Source organism: Hyperolius riggenbachi, chromosome 8 (assembly GCF_040937935.1).
Source record: "Hyperolius riggenbachi isolate aHypRig1 chromosome 8, aHypRig1.pri, whole genome shotgun sequence".
NCBI classification, from domain to species: domain Eukaryota; kingdom Metazoa; phylum Chordata; class Amphibia; order Anura; family Hyperoliidae; genus Hyperolius; species Hyperolius riggenbachi.
This window is the reverse complement of record NC_090653.1, coordinates 43,036,598-43,056,100: the sequence shown is the minus strand read 5'-3', so window position 1 is coordinate 43,056,100 and position 19,503 is coordinate 43,036,598. Positions and strand designations below refer to the sequence as shown.

Here is a 19,503-nt window from a genome sequence, read left to right as displayed (position 1 = left end):
TAGTTACGCCCCTGCACCAGCCCATAGGGAATCATTGCACAAGCGCTTTTATGGGGATTTTGAAAATCGCCGGCGCTTAAAAAAACGCAAAACGCCCTAGATGTGAACAAGCCCTAACTGATGAGAAAGACGTAATCACAGAAACAATTGCCTTTTTTTTTTTTTTTTTTTAAATCATTGAGTGGTTGTGTTATAAAGACAACAAGCAGTATATAACATTAATTATAATATTTGCTATGCAGCCAGACTTGCTAGGAATGCAGCCCCTGCCTGCTCTGCACATGTGAGTGGCTCTACAATCACTTCTTCATGTCAGACCCTCCTCAGCTTCCTTCCTGTGTGACTGGGGTCAGGTGGAAGCAGTTCAATAATTAGCTTGTAAGGTAGGCCAGTTTCCACACATTGTTCCCTGTGCAGATTCTAGGATCAGGTAAAGATAGGGGGGAAACAAAAGCAGACTGTTGTTAGGGCTGGTGCACACCAAGAGCGTTTCTGAGCACTTTTTAAAACGCTTGTGCTTTGAAAAGCGCTTGGCTAATGTATTTGAATGGGATGGAGCTTTGAGCCATGAGCTTTTTCCCCCAAACGCGGGTCCTGCAGCATTTTTGCTGATTTCTGAGGTAATTCAGCCTCAATGTTAAGTATAGGAAAGTGGATAATCGCTCTGAAAAGCGCTAGATCAGAGCGATTTTTCAAGCATTTTTGTTACAGAAGCTGTTTAGTTCCAGCTCTACTGTAACAAAATAAAAAACGCTACACCAAAATGCTCCAAACAATCGTTAGGCATGCTTAGAAAATCACTAGGCACTTGCCCAGAATCGCTTCAAAAAGTGCTGAGCGTTTGTGATTATCCTGGCGCCTTGGGCCTCTTTTCCATGGGCAGTTGATATGCTATAGAAAAACGCATATGCGATTCTGCCTTGTGTGTTCCTACCCAAAATCCTCTAGCACTCTCGAAGTACTAGCTGCTGCCAGGCAACTGCTCGCTGCTGCCTGGTAACTAGGGATGCGCTCACGAGTAAATTTGAGTGCCTGAGCACTCAAATTTGTGATTTAAATGAGCATTAATTACTGCAGGTGTGTAATGGACATAAGGGTTTATTTACCCATAAATCCGCGTCCTCCCTGCACTCCAAATAGCTTGCACACGTCCTAAGCCGGAAGGAGGAAGTGCGGGTTGGCGAGGCTTGCAACGCGTCCAATAGGACGTGTGCAAGCTATTTGGAGCACAGGGAGGATGTGGATTTATGGGTAAATAACCCCTTATGTCCCCACCGCACACCTGCAGTATTTAATGCTCATTTAAATCACTCATTTCTACTGATAACTGCTCACTGCTGCCTGGTAAGGCCTCGTTCACATTAGCCAATGCGTTTGGCCGTGTGTGTTTGTATGTAAGCGCACCGGATTGAAAGGATACCACATTGCCGTGTGTTGCTGATCCCATTCATTACAGTGAATGGGATCAGCAATGCGCTTTGGCAAAAATGCGTGCAGGATTGGGATAGTGCATCGCCCTGCTGCGCAGCACGCATGGTCTGAACGTCAGAAGTGATCTCTATGCACTTCTGATGTTCCTGCTGATTGCATACTATACGCGCTGCACAAATGCGCCTGGCAGCGCGTATAGTGTGAACAAGGCCTAATTGCTTGCTGGGCACACAGTTCAACTGCCAGTGGAAATGAGCCCTTAGTATGAAGAATGGAGCAGAGGTGTAAAAATTGCCTCTGCAAGGGATGCAGGTGTAGGGGGCCCGCCCAGTGCCGTTTTAAGGGGCAGGAAGTAATAAGGAAGCGGTGGGCAAACAGCGGCTGGGAGGGGCCCAACTCCCCCCCCCTCATCAGCGGCAGGGGGCGTTCAAGGTTTCGCAGGGGGCCCCAGTGATTTCTAGTTATGCCACTGACTGGGGAGCAGCTCCTATGACCGCAGAGGGGCCCAGAGCTGTAAGGGCCATTTTCCACTAGCAATTGCTAAACGCTAGCGATTGCTATTGTGCCTTGTCACTAATTCTTACACGCGATCATGATTTTGCATATGCAATGCACTTGTATTGCAAAATCGAGGTAACGAATGCAATTGCGCTTTTGTAAAAATCAGATTGCGGTAGTGGAAATGCAATTTGCAATTTTGAGATTCAGCATCGCAATCGATGCAAGTGGAAAAGGGCCCAAAGAGTACCCCAACTACTACTTAATTGCCTCCAGTAAAGAGGTTCATCCTTCAAGTGAACCCGAAGTGAGAGGTATATAGATGCTGCCATATTTGTTTCCTGTTAAACAATACCAGTTGCACGGCAGCCCTGCTGATCTATTTGGCTTTAGCAGTGTCTGAATCACACTAGAAACAAGCATGCAGCTGATCTTGTCAGCACAATAGTCACTAGAAAAGAATGGAGCGCGCCATAGTGTATTACATCAAAGGATGGACATTTATTGCACTTACAAGTTATACTCACAATGTTCAAAATTCAATCAAGCGTGTCAGCGGGCAGCCAGCCGCTATAGATCAGTGGAGGATAACGCGCTGTGGCCAGCAGCGCGGGTCCCGATGGTTAGGGCTCCGTCTCACTGGTAATGGGCGTGGCTTCGTCCCTCAGCACGCGTACGACGTCATTACGCGTTTCGGCGCTCTGCGCCTTCGTCAGATGACGTCGTATGCTGCAAGGCGCAGGGATATAGGTTTCCCCCAAGAGTTGCCATAGCAACCTGGGGAAGCCATAAAAAACTTTATTAAAACTTTGTTAAAACAGCATACGACGTCATCTGACGAAGGCGCAGAGCGCCGAAACGCGTAATGACGTCGTACGCGTGCTGAGGGACGAAGCCACGCCCATTACCAGTGAGACGGAGCCCTAACCATCGGGACCCGCGCTGCTGGCCACAGCGCGTTATCCTCCACTGATCTATAGCGGCTGGCTGCCCGCTGACACGCTTGATTGAATTTTGAACATTGTGAGTATAACTTGTAAGTGCAATAAATGTCCATCCTTTGATGTAATACACTATGGCGCGCTCCATTCTTTTCTAGTGACTATTGTGCAACAAACCCTACAACGGAGCGTCGCAGTGTATACACCTGTAGAGAAAGTAGCCATTTGTGACAACTTGGGACTAGGAGCGCAAGAATCTTGTTTGTAGCTGATCTTGTCAGACCTGACAGACAAGAATGTCAGAAACGCCTGATCTGCTGCATGCTTGATCAGGGTCTATGGATAAAAGTATCAGGGCCCGTTTCCACTATCGTGAATCCGCATGCGTTGTCTGCATGCGGATTCGCATAGCCAATACAAGTGGATGGCCCTATCTCCACTTGTCAGTAATCCTGAGCGTTTTTCTGTGCGGGAGAAATCTGCACGGCAGAGCCCTCAGAATTCGCATCCCACACACCTCTATGCGAATCGCCGCTAATGTATTTAATAGGGAGATCGCCCCCCAGTTGTTGTGTTTTTTTTTTTTTTTTTTTTTTTTTACAATTTTTATTTATTTATTTATTTATTTTTTTTAACGAACCCCTCCCTCCCCCCAGCCGGCCAATCCTGGCGATCGGCTGTCATAGGCTTCTGGCTATGAGAGCCGATCCCTCTCTAGTGCCCCAGGCAGTGTTGCCAACCTTTCACATTATTTTTTTACTGACAAATACCTAAAAATGTACTAACAAAATCCCAGCCGAAAAATGGGCGTGGTCACGCAACATAATGTGGGCGTGGTCATGCGTGGGGCCAAATATACATGATTTTAGTAGTGCTGTAAAAGGTTTGCCAGGGAAGTTTGAGCTCTGCCATAGTGTCCTCTCCCCCCTTGACCCAAAATACATGTAATCTTACAGCATTTCACCAAAAATCCACGTAATCTGGCAGAGGTTCTTCCAAAATACAGATAATATGGCAGTGGTTCCCTAAAAATAGATGTAATCTGGCAGCAACGATTCCCCCAACATACACATAATCTGGCAGCAGTTCCCCAAAATACACTTAATCTGACAGCAGTGGTTCCCCAAAAATAGTCCCCCCACAACAGGTAGCCAGGGGAAGAGATGTTCCCAGAACAGGTAGCCAGGTGTCTTCCCCTCCTTCCCCTTCCAGCAGGAGGGTAGCTGCGCAGAGAAGGACAGCTGTGGGATGAGCGGTGGGGAAGTTTCCACCCTACTTCCCTCACTTTAGTACTCCCCCCTCCCTCGCTCTCCCCTCCAGAACTAAGTCTTGTGCAGCGGCTGGTAGTGGGCAGAACTTACCTCCGTCTCGTTGCAGGCGCAGGATGGTCTCTCTGCATTTGCCGCTAGTCTGGTCTGGTCTAGACCAGAGCAGCGGCACCAGAACTTCCGGCACTTGGAGCGAGACGGAGGTAAGTTCCGCCCGCTGCCAGCCTCCACACAAGACTTAGTTCTGGAGGGGAGAGCGAGGGAGGGAGATCCCTAAGGTGAGGGAAGGGGGGGAGATGTCCCCCCTTCTCCACCGCAGTGCCCACCGCTCTCCCTCTTCTCTGCGCTGCTCTCCTCCTGCTTATAGGGCGGCCGCTCGGAGACTGAAGGAGGGGCGGAGCTCCGCCCCTTAAGCAGGAGATGCACACGATCTCCTGCAGTAGCCGGCCCCAGGACCTAACGCCACTTGGCATTAGGGGGTCCTGAGGCTGCCGCCGCGGCCACGCATATTGGCGTGGGGCGGTCGCCAGGTAGTTAAATAAATGTGGAGTTAGGGCCCATTCACACTTCACACTTTTCTGAGTGTTTTGATATTGGTTAGCGGTTTTTAAAATCGCTCCCATTCACTTTCATTAAAATTGCAGTAAAAATCGATGTGATTTTCGTGTACGTGATCACAAAATTGCGGCAATTTTTCCACGATTTCCGTGGCAATCCCCTTAAATCACTATCACTATCCTGCCACAATTTTGAGCTGCCATTATATAGGTACGGTTAACACTCTAGTAATGAGCCCAAGTTGAGTTGGAGAGCCAAAGAGGAACCATTAAATGTACCAAATGTAACTCGTATGAGGCCCACAAAATTGTACGGATTCAGCAGGTGACCCTGATTTACCCAAAGGGTCTAATGGTACAGATGGTCTGGGTGTTGGTTGCTGCATCTTCCACATCATTACTGTTGCACTCATTTATGTAATACTCAAATTCTATTCTTGTTTTTTCAGGTATTACCAGAATGAGTCTCTCTCGTCAGAGGTCATCCTGCTTTCTTCTGGACCCTCCCCGTGTACAGGGGTCAGACTTTGTAGAGATGCTTCGCCTTATAGGTTATCCAGGTGCCCAGGATCTGAAGGGTGAGGATTTTGATTGGCTCTGTGAAGGCAACGAAGAAGCAGAGGCCTTCTTAAGCTGGCTCTTTAGTGCTGTGGACCAGCAAAATGTCTTAACCAGTGGCCAACTGGAGGACTACAATGACCTTCTCAACTCTGGGCAACCTCTGCTAGAAACAGATGACCTACAGAATCTCTGCAAAGGGCCAAATGATGCTGAAGGGGACTTGGAGACAGATGATACAAGGACCTTAGAAGAACTTGAAGCAGAACTACAGAGCCTGCAAGCCCTCAAAGCTCACAGATTGCAGTCTCGCAACAAGCTGGAGACTCTGGGTGTAACCCTGTTCCGTAATCGCTTGTCTTTGGAGAAGCTGCAGAAGCATGAGGAGAAGAACCTGAATTGCACCAAGGATGAACTTTCAACCCTGAATTCAAGGTGCAATTCAGCCTTGGCCAGAGTTCGAGAGATGGTAACGGAGGTGGGAGACTATCATTCTGCCCAGTCTTTTCCAAGTATTTTTCCCTCTGCTCTTGACTTGGACGGTTATATTAAGCTTGAAGACACATGCTGGGAACAGGTGGAAGAGAATGCCAAGGTTGTCTTGCCTGTGAAGGAGGAAGATCTGCAAAAGGAAAGGAAAGTCCAGGTAGAGATGGAAAAGGAAAGCGAGAGAGTTCGAACAGCATGGGCATCCCAGAGAATACTGCTGAGCTTTGAACTAGCTACCCTGAATGGAAATAAAGAAGCCTTAAACTGGCTTGACAGCAGTGCAGGGGAGCAGGTGAGACACTGTATTAAAAGATAAGTCTGCATAGAAATATTTCCACCCTGGACTAACCTGTGGAAAAAAGGGGCAATGCCTCAAGGCTTCCTCCTGTTGCTCTTCTCCAATTTATTCCAGGTTACCGCACTTGTCCCTTAGTATCACAGGGTCAAGATCACGTGGAAGGGTCTTCACAGCTACCAGTCCTATACTTTCTTGTTCATGAGTAGGGTAGGAGTGATGGCTTTAATTGAGAGAGCCACCACCACCCACTTACCAGAGTGGTGAGCAGAGGGATCATCGTGATAGATATCATTTAATAAAGAACCTCACCACAGCCTTCAGCACTTAACAGGTGAAAGGGGATCTGGAAACAAAAGGAGCAGAACATTTAATGGGGCCATGTCTGGGGAGATCATTATCCCCTTTTCTCTCCATATGAGGAGGAAATGGGCTTTAAAGAGGAACTGTAACCAAGGATTGAACTTCAGCCCAATCAGTAGCCGATACCCTCTTTCCCACAAGAAATCTTTACCTATTCTTAAAGAGACTCCGTAACAAAAATTGCATCCTGTTTTTTATCATCCTACAAGTTCCAAAAGCTATTCTAATGTGTTCTGGCTAACTGCAGCAATTTATACTATCACTGTCTCTGTAATAAATCAATGTATCTTTCCCCTGTCAGACTTGTCAGCCTGTGTCTGGAAGGCTGCCAAGTTCTTCAGTGTTGTGGTTCTGCTATGAACTCCCCCTTCCAGGCCCTGTTCTGCACACTGCCTGTGTATTATTTAGATTAGAGCAGCTTCTCTCTTCTGGATAAATTGTCCTCTGAGCTGGCTGGGCTTTCACATACTGAGGAATTACAAACAAGGGCAAAGCTGTTTGCAGGAAGAAAAGAGCAGCCTGAAACTTCAGTGCATGGGGGAAAGAAACACACAAATGATCTCTTGAGAATCAAAAGGAATGTTGTATACAGCCTGCTTGTGTATGGATGTATTTTCTATGTGTGGACATGCTGTACATCAACCTACTTCCTGTTTTGGTGGCCATTTTGTTTGTTTACAAACAAACTTTTTAAAACTGTTTTTAACCACTTTTAATGCGGCGAGGAGCGGCGAAATTGTGACAGAGGGTAATAGAAGTCCCCTAACGCACTGGTATGTTTACTTTTGAGCGATTTTTTTTTTTTTTTTTTTTTTTTTTTTTTTTTTAACAATACAGATTCTCTTTAAATAGAACATCAGGGGGGGGGGGGGTTGTGTGGCTGAAATTGTGGGGAAACCCCTCCCACAGTGTGATATCATGACCAAGGTCCTGACAGTTTGCTGTCTGTGAACCTCATTGCATTGTGGGAAATAACGGCTTTTTCCAACTGCCAAGCAAGCAATATCTTCCTCTAGGCATAGAAATTTCAGTGACAAACATTCCCCGTACAGATCACCGGGCAGAACTAAAGATGCCGTCATCTGTGATACATTTCAGAGTGTAAATCAGGGAGAGGAACGATTTTACAATGGGCAAATACTGAATAAATAATCTAGAAATGTAATATTGTAAACAATAAGCTATTTTATACATTATGTTGTTTTCACTACAATTCCTCTTTTAAAGCCCAGAATGTACAGGAAATAATACCTACATTTCCAAACATTAACCGTAGAAAGATCATTCAGAGATTTTATCCAGTTAACTTTTTCATTTTGGGAAATAGTTTTCCCTTTTTGGAGCTGGCTAAACCACATTTTTTTCTGGAGGAGTAGTATCGTGTGTGTGTGTGTGTGTGTGTGTGTGTGTGTGTGTGTGTGTGTGTGTGTGTGTATGTGTGTGTGTGCGCGTGCGTGCGTGCGTGCGTGCGTGCGGTGGCTTAGTTTTGGCTAAAAAAAAAAAAAAAAAAATCTCCATAATCGTTTTCAAGTTATCCAGCTTAGAATGTCTGGGCTAAGCGCACACTTTTTTGCTTTTTGTTTTCTCAGGTTTGGGATCCTCTGCAGTTACCACTGTTGGGGAGAGATATCCAGACACTAGAGACGGAAGTGGAAGCACTGCAGACACAGAGACTGCCTGCACTCATATGTGAGGCCTCAATGGGCCTTTGCCTGCCTGCCTATGAGGGTTGGGTGCTAGGCAAGCAGCAGAAACTGTCATGGATAGACCAAGGCCAAGCCCCGGTGGCAGAGGCTCTTCTGTCTCAGCTCTCCCGTCTTAATTTGGTGGAACTGGGCCTTCAGGCTGAGCTCAGGGCACATCACCAAACTGAAAGGGATCTTCGAGCCCTGAAAGTCGAGATGAGTAACAGATCAGATGAACTTGGAAGGAGGACACTTGGACCAAGAGATCTGTGGGCCACATCTCAGTGGCTTCCACCAATACGGGTGGACAGTAAAGACCACACAGCTCTCAGGTGAGCATATGATTCTCCCCTCCTTTGTCTCACTTCTATAGCTGTAGTGAGTACTGGTGTTGTTACCTAATTCCCCCACATCAACATAAATGATCCAGCAAACCTGGCATAGATCTTTTACATACTGTAAGCTACCACCTTGGTTAGTGTTTTAGTTAGAAAATGAGTGAACTGCAGGGGTGCACACACATCTGCATTGATTTATTTCTCAGATTCTGTTGCTCTAGAATTAATAAAAATAAGTTATTTTTGTGGGTACATGCAGATAACTGAAATATTATTATAGATTCTAATTTATTAACTTTTAAAAAAATGTCCACTATAGTCGTATAAGAGGCAGGCAAGGGTTGCAAAGTCTTGCCACCTAATAAACAATTTGTGGAACGCTTTGTAGGTCACACAGTGTAGAAATTGGATAAAACAGAGGTGCCAAAAAGGATAAAATACACGAAAAACCATTTTAAGGTTTAATACTGGAGGTAGTTGTGGTCTTACCTCCCAACAGAAGACCCTAATGGTTTAATTAGAGAAAAACAGACTTTTTTGCAGTACACTCTGCTTTACATCATGTTTTCCAGGCTAAATCCACTTCTTCAGGCAAAAAAAGGGAGTCACTGTGCCATAGTCTCTTTGCACTAGGTGCCTCCAACCGTTCATGTCTTCTATTGGGAGTTAAGTCCACCACTACTTCTCATCTTAAACTGTTTATAGTGTAGGTTATCCTTTCTAGTTCCCATGCTTTATCCATTTTCTACATTGTCTTCTGTCCACCCCTGAGGGAGGAGTGCTACCCCTTGCTTGCAGCATCTACAGAGAGCAATGTCTTTATTCTTTCTGAGTGGGGTCCAGTTTGCTCTCCATAGTTACCATTCTGTTCTGATACCTTGACAAAGGGGACCTACTGTGGTCCCGAAACGGTCATTGGTTTCGTGAATGGAGTTTTGTCACAACGTAAATAAACAAAGCTCTATTGTGCTGTTGAGTGTGCAGACCTTCTGGGTTGTTTGATTTGCTACTACTATGGTCCAGTTGCTGTGCAACTCTAACTCTATTGTTCTCTATAGTTGGTGCCTTCAAGGTGACTCATATTTGTGAGTGTCAATCTATTTTAGTATATTTAAAAACCATTTTCATCCAGTATATACTACACCAGTGATCTGCAAACTTGGCTCTCCGGCAGTTAAAGGGATAAGCAAGTCAAAAATAAAAAATGGATTTTTACTCACCTGGGGCATCCCTCAGCCTCCTGAAGCTGTATGGTGCCCTCGCAGCCTCGCTCCGATCCTCCTGTCCCCGCCGGCAGCTACTTCCGGGTTCGGCGACAGCCGCCGACAGGCTGGGAACGCGAGTGATTCTCCACATTCCCAGCCGCTATATCACCCTCTATGCTGCTATAGTGTATACATTATACACTATAGCAGCATAGAGGGTGATATAGCGGCTGAGAACGCAGAGAATCACTCGTGTTCCCAGCCTGTCGGCGGCTGTCGCTGAACCCGGAAGTAGCCGCCGGCGGGGACAGGAGGATCGGAACGAAGCTGCGAGGGCACCATACAGCTTCAGGGGGCTGAGGGATGCCCCAGGTGAGTAAAAATCTATTTTTTATTTTTGACTTAAGTATCCCTTTAAGGAACTACAAGCCCCACAATGCATTGCAGGAACATGACAGCCACAGTCATGATTCATAAAGGCAAAATGCATTGTGGGACTTGTAGTTCCTTAACAGCTGGAGAGCCAAGTTTGCAGATCACTGTACTGGGCTCTCGGGATTTCCTTGTGTGTTTTTTTTTTTTTTTTGGAGTTTGACCAGGAATCTCTGGGCTGAAGTTGTTGAGTGAGATGAGACAGATGAATTGAGCAGTAGAGATCGGTCTGTACTGGAGATGGGCTCCTCTGTTACCTAGTAAGCCACAGAGGAGGAAGTTGCAGTTATCAGCTGGGAAAGCGTTAGGGTGTGTCCTAGAAATGTAGTGGTATCATGTGAGGAAGGGACAGATGGAAGATATGTTTCTGAACTGAAGATAAGAGCAAGTGCTTCCCCTGAATAGATGGTATACATAAGTGTGCACAATGAAGTGTTACCCCTAAGCAGCACACTTGAGGAACTGAGGTTATAGAGGTGTTACTGACATTGATTGTTATTTCAGGCAGATATGTGCATTAAAGTGGTGGGAAAATATTCACTTCTGTTTTACTCATGGTAAGGCTGAGGAAGCGAGAGGTCGTGAACAAAGATATAGGAGGGAGGCAGTCAGGGCCGTGAGATAGGAGGGAGGGGAGCTGAGAAATAGAGCTGTGTATCATTAGTATGGATACTAGGGATGGTCCATGAGATGCACATCTGAGTTGATGCATGGTTATACAAATTGTGTAAGTCAAATTTTATGCTGCTTCAAAACGGGCCAATCCGTCCGCAGCAAGGTGGAATCCGATAGGTGCATGTTCAAGCTGCATAAATTTGCATACAAAATGTACATACTCCTGCATCGACTCTGAATTATTTGCATGTGCCTGAGAGATATCGGGCACACAGACAGAACTGCAGCTGATGATGATTTACACACATGTGAAGCTATATTTCTGCTTTCTATCATTCTGAACAGATTCCAGCCACAGGATTAGAGGCAGTGAAGATTGTTTCTGTGTGCTGGATGTGCTGGGCACAGTCCTCCGTAGTAATGCCCACAGTGAATACTGTTCTCTGTAAAGCTCATATTTTCTTCTCATAAGATATGAAAAGGCATAAAAAAGCCTTTGTATTGCTATTTGCTAGTAATTATTGGAAATATGTGGCATTTAAAATTTTAGTTAACTTTGATAGTTGTCCTTTAAAGAGACACTGAAGTGAAAAATAAATATGGTATAATGAATTGGTTGTGTAGTACAGATAATTACTAGAAGATTAGTAGCTATTCTCATATTTTTATTTTCAGTTATATAGTGTTTTTTTTTAACACTGCATCATTCTCTAATCTGTGCAGTTTACACAACACTCAGCATTCTAAATGCTTTTTACAGAGCAGTCTGAACTATTGACCTGTCCTCTGGCAGAGAAAAATAAGATCCTTGCCTGCCGGCTCAGATAACAACCTACAGAACTCAGAGCTCTCTACAACTTTGAAAGTTGTAGAGCTCAATGGCTTTTCTGCATAGATAACTGGAGTCTGTTAACTCTCTTCCTGTACTGGAAACAATATTAGACTTATGTCTCTGCTCCTAATGTTTTATTTCTTAGCTGTACTACACATACAAATCATTATAGCATAATTTTTTTTTTCACTTCAGTGTCTCTTTAAAATCAACCCAAGGTGGAGCTTTTTAAAAAAAAAAAAAACAGAAAAAAACCCCAAATAACAAAACAAGCTACTTGACTGCATGGGGGTCTAGTTGGGTCGGGTAGAGTCATTCGCTGCTGCTCCCAGCCGTTCCTACATCCCACAATCGCCAACATTCAGGTAAAACAAACTAGGCCATGACCCCTGAGGTCACGACACTGCAGCTCTGGCTCTCTGTCTCTACACAGAGCAGGGAGGTGGTGGAGTGGTGTGGGAAAGGTGGAGCTGCCCAGTCAGAGCTAGGGAAGGGGTGTACCTAACGCAAGAGGGGGTGTTTTGCAGGAGTGCCTCTCTTGCAAGGAGAGCCCCTTCCCCCTGTTAGCTGCTGACAAGCTGCTTGTCACCAGTTTTTGGGGGTGACAGCAGGGGCTCGTGGAGGGGCAAAGAGCGACGCAGGGGGAACACAGAGGCATGTTATGGAGCAGGGAACATGCCTATGTGTCCCATCTGCTTCACCTGCGCCCACTCGGGTACACTTTTTAACCACTTGAGGACCCACCCTTTACCCAGGGACGGATCTAGACCAAGTTGCCCCAAGTTGCGCCTGGGGCAAGGTCAGGCTTTGGCGCCTAAACTGCCATTCCCCATCCAAATTTTTCCACCTTTTTAAGAATTCAACAAACTGCGCCTGGGGCAAGAGCCCCGCTTGCTCCCCCCTAGATCCGTCCCTGCCTTTACCCCCCCTTAAGGATCAGCGCTGTTTTAGGTGATCTGTGCTGGGTGGGCTCTGCAGCCCCCAGCACAGATCAAAGGGCACTCAGAGCGATCAGATCGCCCCCCTTTTTTCCCCACTAGGGGGATGATGTGCAGGGGGGGTCTGATCGCTCCTCCTGGCTGGCATTTTGCGGGGGGGGGGGGCACCTCAAAGCCCCCCTCCGCGGCGAAATCCTCCCCCTCCCTCTCCTACCTGCCACCCCCGGGAGATCTGGGCTGCACAGGACGCTATCCGTCCTGTGCAGCCAGTGACAGGACGTCCCCTGTCACATGGCGGCGATCCCCGGCCGCTGATTGGCCGGGGATCGCCGATCTGCCTTACGGCGCTGCTGCGCAGCAGCGCCGTACAAATGTAAACAAAGCGGATTATTTCCGCTTGTGTTTACATTTAGCCTGCGAGCCGCCATCGGCGGCCCGCAGGCTATTCACGGAGCCCCCCGCCGTGAATTGACAGGAAGCAGCCGCTCGTACGAGCGGCTGCTTCCTGATTAATTAGGCTGCAGCTGGCGACGCAATACTGCGTCGCTGGTCCTGCAGCTGCCACTTTGCCGACGCACGGTATAAGCGTGCGGTCGGCAAGTGGTTAAAGGGAGTCTGAGGTGAGAGGTTGCCATAGCTATTTCCTTTTAAAGTAAACCTGAGGTCTCCTGGTAATTCAGCCAGACGGGACTTTGTGCACTTGCACAACCCAGCTGCGCATGCACCCATCACGTGTTCTGCTGCCAGGAGAGTTCTGCTCCAACTGACAGAATTACCAGGATCCATAGTGGAGGATCCAGGCGGCAGTGTAGGATAGCGAGGGTCTGATCAGCCTGAATGGGGCTGGATGAAGCCCCAGGTGTGTATACAGGGGCGGTCGGCCTATGACGCCATGTGACACTTGCGTCAGGCAGCATGGGCCCTAGAGTATTTTACCCGCCCCCTCCCAACTGCAACTATACTAGCTAACTGTACAGGGGAAACTATACTAGCTATACTGGGGCAACTATACTAGCTAACTATACAGGGGAAACTATACTAGCTATACTGGGGCAACTATACTAGCTAGCTATACTGGGGGAAACTATACTAGCAAACTATACTAGCGAACTATACAGGGTCAACTATACTAGCGAACTATACTGGGGGCAACTATACTAGCTATACTGGGGCAACTATGCTATCTATACTGCGGCAACTATACCCGGCTACTTTATACAGGGGGCACCTATACCTGGCTACCCACCTACCAACCTATACTGTGGAATGAAAATTGTCGGATGCTGTGCGATCACTCCAAATATTTTTGCCTCAAGCAGCAAAAAAGTCTAGAACCGGCCCTGTATGTATAAATGTCTTCTTTTAATTCATTTCAGTTACCCTTTCAGCAATACTAGTTGCCTAGGAATCCTGCTGGTTTTTCTGATCAGTTTTATCTGATTCCTCCTCCTGAAACAAGCATGTAACCTTAGCAGAAACATCTGATCTGAATGCTTGTTCAGGGTCTATGGCTGTAAGTATTCTGATCAGCAAGACAGCCAGGTAATGTGCATTGTTAAACAGGAGATTAATATGTCAGCCTCCATATCCCTCTCTCTCCTCAGGTTCCCTTTAATAGTCAGAACAGAATAGAAGTGGAACATCACATTAGGCTTGTAGAGTTTTGTTGATATTAATTGTGTCCTGTTTGGGTTCCCTGTGGATGACAAGTGCCCTGATCCGTGAAAGCTTCACATTTTTGTTCATCTGGCATTGTTTTGATTATTTTGGTCTTGAATTTCCTATTTTGTTAAGCAGCATTTTCCTCTGGCTCCAGCCTGCCTGCTCCGCTCCCCCTGAGAACAGGCCGCAGTCTGCACTCTGCAATGTGTGAAGTTGGCTTCCAATTGTTCCCCCAATGGCTCGCTCTGCTCACGATGGTTCCTCTTTGTTCCTTTGTGGTCCGCTTGGACTCTAGAAAGCACGGAAGTGCTTCCGCATTAGTGCATTGTTTTGTTGGTTTGGGGGAAAGCAGGTTTTCTTGTGCTGTTCTGAAATCTGGCTTCTAACACAGCAGCCGATGCAGTGAGGGAGGTTTGTTCAGTAAATGGGAACTGGTTAGATGTCACCTCTTGGGTCTAAAGGTGGCCATACATCAGACTTGTCGGCTGATCAACCATTTGATTGTTCTTCCGGAGACAACTGAAGAAGTTCGGCATGCCGCAGGAACTGTTGATTAGCTTCTACACGGCACTATCGAGTCTATCCTCTGCTCCTCCATCATCGTATGGTACGCAGGCGCTACTGAAAGCGACAGGCACAAACTACAAAGGGTGATCAATGCTGCAGAAAGAATCATCAGGTCTCTCTTGCCACCCCATGACCTCCTTCACGCATCCAGGCTAAGATCCTGGGCAAATAGGATTGAGCAAGTCCCTCACCACCCCGGTAGTCGCCTCTTCACCCGCATGCGCTCAGGCCGCCAGTACAGAACTTTTCCCCTCAGAACCTCCAGGCACAGGAACTCTTTCTTCCCCCAAGCCGTGCTCCTACTAAAATAGTGCCCCTCCTTGCAGCAGGACTGCTACATAGTTCCCTATATTTGCATGTTTATTTTTTACTCTGTCTGTGCTTTATGTATCTGTTGCACATTGTCTGTTACGTTAAAATGTTGTAAATCTGAAAACTTGCACTATGCCTAACGCCTGTTGTGTACCACAAATAATTCTGGGTGTGGCACTCGCCGCACTTGGCGAAATAAATCTCATTCTGATTATAATCGGAATTGGATGAAAATCGGTGCCGCCAAGTGCATGCCGGACCAACAATGCGACCAATATCGGCCCAGATTTGCAAAAAAAAGGGTGGGACAAGCCGTGCGGCGTGCTGGAAAATGGAGGGGGGGGGGGAAGCTGATAAATGGGGGTTTAACCACTTGAGGACCACAGTCTTTTCGCCCCGTAAGGGCCAGAGCCTTTTTCTCCATTCAGACCACTGCAGCTTTCACGGTTTATTGCTCAGTCATACAACCTACCACCTAAAGGAATTTTACCTCCTTTTTCTTGTCACTAATACAGCTTTCTTTTGGTGCTATTTGATTGCTGCTGCGAGTTTTACTTTTTATTATATTCATCAAAAAAGACATGAATTTTGTCAAAAAAATGACTTAACTTTGTGCTGACATTTTTCAAATAAAGTAAAATTTCCTATACATTTGAGCGCGAAAGTTATTCTGCTACATGTCTTTGATAAAAAAAAAAAAACATTCAGTGTATATTTATTGGATTGGGTAAAAGTTATAGCGTTTACAAGCTATGGTGCCAAAAGTGAATTTTCCCATTTTCAAGCATCTATGACTTTTCTGACCCCCTGTCAGGTTTCATGAGGGGCTAAAATTCCAGGATAGTACAAATACCCAACAAATGACCCCATTTTGGAAAAAAGACATCCCAAAGTATTCAGTGAGAGACATGGTGAGTTCATAGAAGATTTTATTTTTTGTCACAAGTTAGCGGAAAATGACACTTTGTGACAAAAAAAAAAAAAAAAAAAAGTTTCCATTTCTTCTAACTTGCGGAAAAAAAAAAGGAAATCTGCCACGGACTCACTATGCTCCTCTCTGAATACCTTGAAGTGTCTACTTTCCAAAATGGGGTCATTTGTGGGGTGTGTTCACTGTCCTGGCATTTTGGGGGTGCCTTATTGTAAAGCCTAAAGATGCTCATTGGACTTTGGGCCCCTTAGCGCAGTTAGGCTGCAAAAAAGTGCCACACATGTGGTATTGACGTACTCAGGAGAAGTAGTATAATGTGTTTTGGGGTGTATTTTTACACATACCCATGCTGGGTGGAAAAAATATCTCCGTAAATGACAATTTTTTTTATTTTTTTTACACACAATTGTCTATTTATAGAGATATTTCTCCCACTCAGCATGGGTATGTGGAAAAATACACCCCAAAACACATTATACTACGTCTCCTGAGTACGGCGATACTACATGTGTGGGACTTTTTTGCACCCTAACTGCGCTAAGGGGCCCAAAGTCCAATGAGTACCTTTAGGATTTCACAGGTCATTTTGAGAAATTTTCGTTTCAAGACTACTCCTCACGGTTTAGGGCCCCTTAAATGCCAGGACAGTATAGGAACCCCACAAATTACCCCATTTTAGAAAGAAGACACCCCAAGGTATTCCGTTAGGAGTATGGTGAGTTCATAGAAGAGGTTTTTGGTTTTTTTTGTCACAAGTTAGCGGAAACTGATTTTAATTGTTTTTTTTTCACAAAGTGTCATTTTCCGCTAACTTGTGACAAAAAATAAAATCTTCTATGAACTCACCATACTCCTAACGGAATACCTTGGGGTGTCTTCTTTCTAAAATGGGGTCATTTGTGGGGTTCCTATACTGCCCTGGCATTTTAGGGGCCCTAAACCGTGAGGAGTAGTCTTGAAACCAAATGTTGCAAAATGACCTGTGAAATCCTAAAGGTATTCATTGGACTTTGGGCCCCTTAGCGCACTTAGGGTGCAAAAAGTGCCACACATGTGGTACCGCCGTACTCAGGAGAAGTAGTATAATGTGTTTTGGGGTGTATATTTACACATACAGATGCTGGGTGGGAGAAATATCTCTGTAAATGACAATTATTTGATTTTTTTTTTTTACACACAATTGTCCATTTACAGAGAGATTTCTCCCACCCAGCATGGGTATGTATAAAAATACACCACAAAACACATTATACTACTTCTTCTGAGTATGGCGATACCACATGTGTGACACTTTTTTTTTTGCAACCTAGGTGCGCTAAGGGGCCTAACGTCCTATTCACAGGTCATTTTGAGGCATTTGGATTCTAGACTACTCCTCACGGTTTAGGGCTCCTAAAATGCCAGGGCAGTATAGGAACCCCACAAGTGACCCTATTTTAGAAAGAAGACACCCCAAGGTATTCTGTTAGGAGTATGGTGAGTTCATAGAAGATTTTTTTTTTTTTTGTCACAAGTTAGCGGAAAATGACACTTTGTGAAAAAAAAAAACAATACATATCAATTTCCGCTAACTTGTGACAAAAAATAAAATCTTCTATGAACTCATCATACACCTAACAGAATACCTTGGGGTGTCTTCTTTCTAAAATGGGGTCACTTGTGGGGTTCCTATACTGCCCTGGCATTTTAGGGGCCCTAAACCGTGAGGAGTAGTCATGAACCCAAATGTCTCAATGTCCTGTGAAATCCTAAAGGTACTCATTGGACTTTGGGCCCCTTAGCACAGTTAGGCTGCAAAAAAGTGTCACACGTGGTATCGCCGTACTCAGAAGAAGTAGTATAATGTGTTTTGTGGTGTATTTTTACATATAACCATGCTGGGTGGGAGAAATATCTCTGTAAATTACACATTTTTGATTTTTTTTTTTACACACAATTGTTCATTTACAGAGAGATTTCTCCCACCCAGCATGGGTATGTGTAAAAATACACCACAAAACACATTATACTACTTCTCCTGAGTATGGCGATACCACATGTGACACTTTTTTGCAGCCTAGGTGCGCTAAGGGGCCCAACGTCCTATTCACAGGTCATTTTGAGGCATTTGTTTTCTAGACTACTCCTCACGGTTTAGGGCCCCTAAAATGCCAGGGCAGTATAGGAACGCCACAAGTGACCCCATTTTAGAAAGAAGACACCCCAAGGTATTCAGTTAGTGGTATGGTGAGTTCATAGAAGATTTTATTTTTTGTCACACGTTAGTGAAAAATGACACTTTGTGAAAAAAAACAATAAAAATCCAATTTCCGCTAACTTTTGACAAAAAATAAAATCTTCTATGAACTCATCATACACCTAACAGAATACCTTGGGGTGTCTTCTTTCTAAAGTGGGGTTCCTATACTGCCCTGGCATTTTACGGGCCCAAAACTGTGAGTAGTCTGGAAACCAAATTTCTCAAAATGACTGTTCAGGGGTATAAGCATCTGCAAATTTTGATGACAGGTGTTCTAGGGGGCAAATTTTGTGGAACCGGTCATAAGCAGGGTGGCCTCTTAGATGACAGGATGTATTGGGCCTGATCTGATGGATAGGAGTGCTAGGGGGGTGACAGGAGGTGATTGATGGGTGTCTCAGGGGGCGGTTAGAGGGGAAAATAGATGCAATCAATGCACTGGGGAGGTGATCGGAAGGGGGTCTGAGGGGGATCTGAGGGTTTGGCCGAGTGATCAGGAGCCCACACGGGGCAAATTAGGGCCTGATCTGATGGGTAGGTGTGCTAGGGGGTGACAGGAGGTGATTGATGGGTGTCTCACGGTGTGATTAGAGGGGGGAAATAGATGCAAGCAATGCACTAGCGAGGTGATCAGGGCTGGGGTCTGAGGGCGTTCTGAGGTGTGGACGGGTGATTGGGTGCCCGCAAGGGGCAGATTAGGGTCTAATCTGATGGGTAACAGTGACAGGTGGTGATTGGGGGTGATTGATGGGTGATTGATGGGTAATTAGTGGGTGTTTAGAGGAGAGAAGAGATGTAAACACTGCACTTGGGAGGTGATCTGATGTCGGATCTGCGGGCGATTTATTGGTGTGGGTGGGTGATCAGATTGCCCGCAAGGGGCAGGTTAGGGGCTGATTGATGGGTGGCAGTGACAGGGGGTGATTGACGGGTAATTGACAGGTGATTGACAGGTGATCAGGGGGATAGATGCATACAGTACACGGGGGGGGGGGGGGTGTCTGGGGAGAATCTGAGGGGTGGGGGGTGATCAGGAGGGAGTAGGGGGCTGATTAGGGACTAAAAAAAATAAATAACGTTGACAGATAGTGACAGGGAGTGATTGATGGGAGATTAGGGGGGTGACTGGGTGCAAACATTGGTCTGGGGGGTGGGCAGGGGGGGGGGTCTGAGGGGTGCTGTGGGCGATCAGGGGGCAGGGGGGGGAAATCAGTGTGCTTGGGTGCAGACTAGGGTGGCTGCAGCCTGCCCTGGTGGTCCCTCGGACACTGGGACCACCAAGGCAGGAGGCAGCCAGTATAATAGGCTTTGTATACATTACAAAGCCTATTATACAAAGTACATGCG

General features: G+C 46.0%; 1 protein-coding gene across 2 annotated transcripts in view; it reads left to right on the top strand.

Moving 5' to 3' along the window:
* The first annotated feature begins 345 nt into the window (after window positions 1-345).
* LOC137528107 (HAUS augmin-like complex subunit 3) overlaps window positions 346-19,503 on the top strand; it is a 30,952-nt gene continuing 11,794 nt past the window's right edge. Inside the window, exons 1-3 of one of the 2 annotated variants that reach the window (XM_068249390.1) lie at window positions 346-383; window positions 5,145-6,034; window positions 7,990-8,417. In XM_068249390.1, the coding sequence (XP_068105491.1) occupies window positions 5,156-6,034; window positions 7,990-8,417 (1,307 nt within the window). In that variant the 5' untranslated portion in view covers window positions 346-383; window positions 5,145-5,155. The other variant, XM_068249391.1, reaches the window with a different exon arrangement.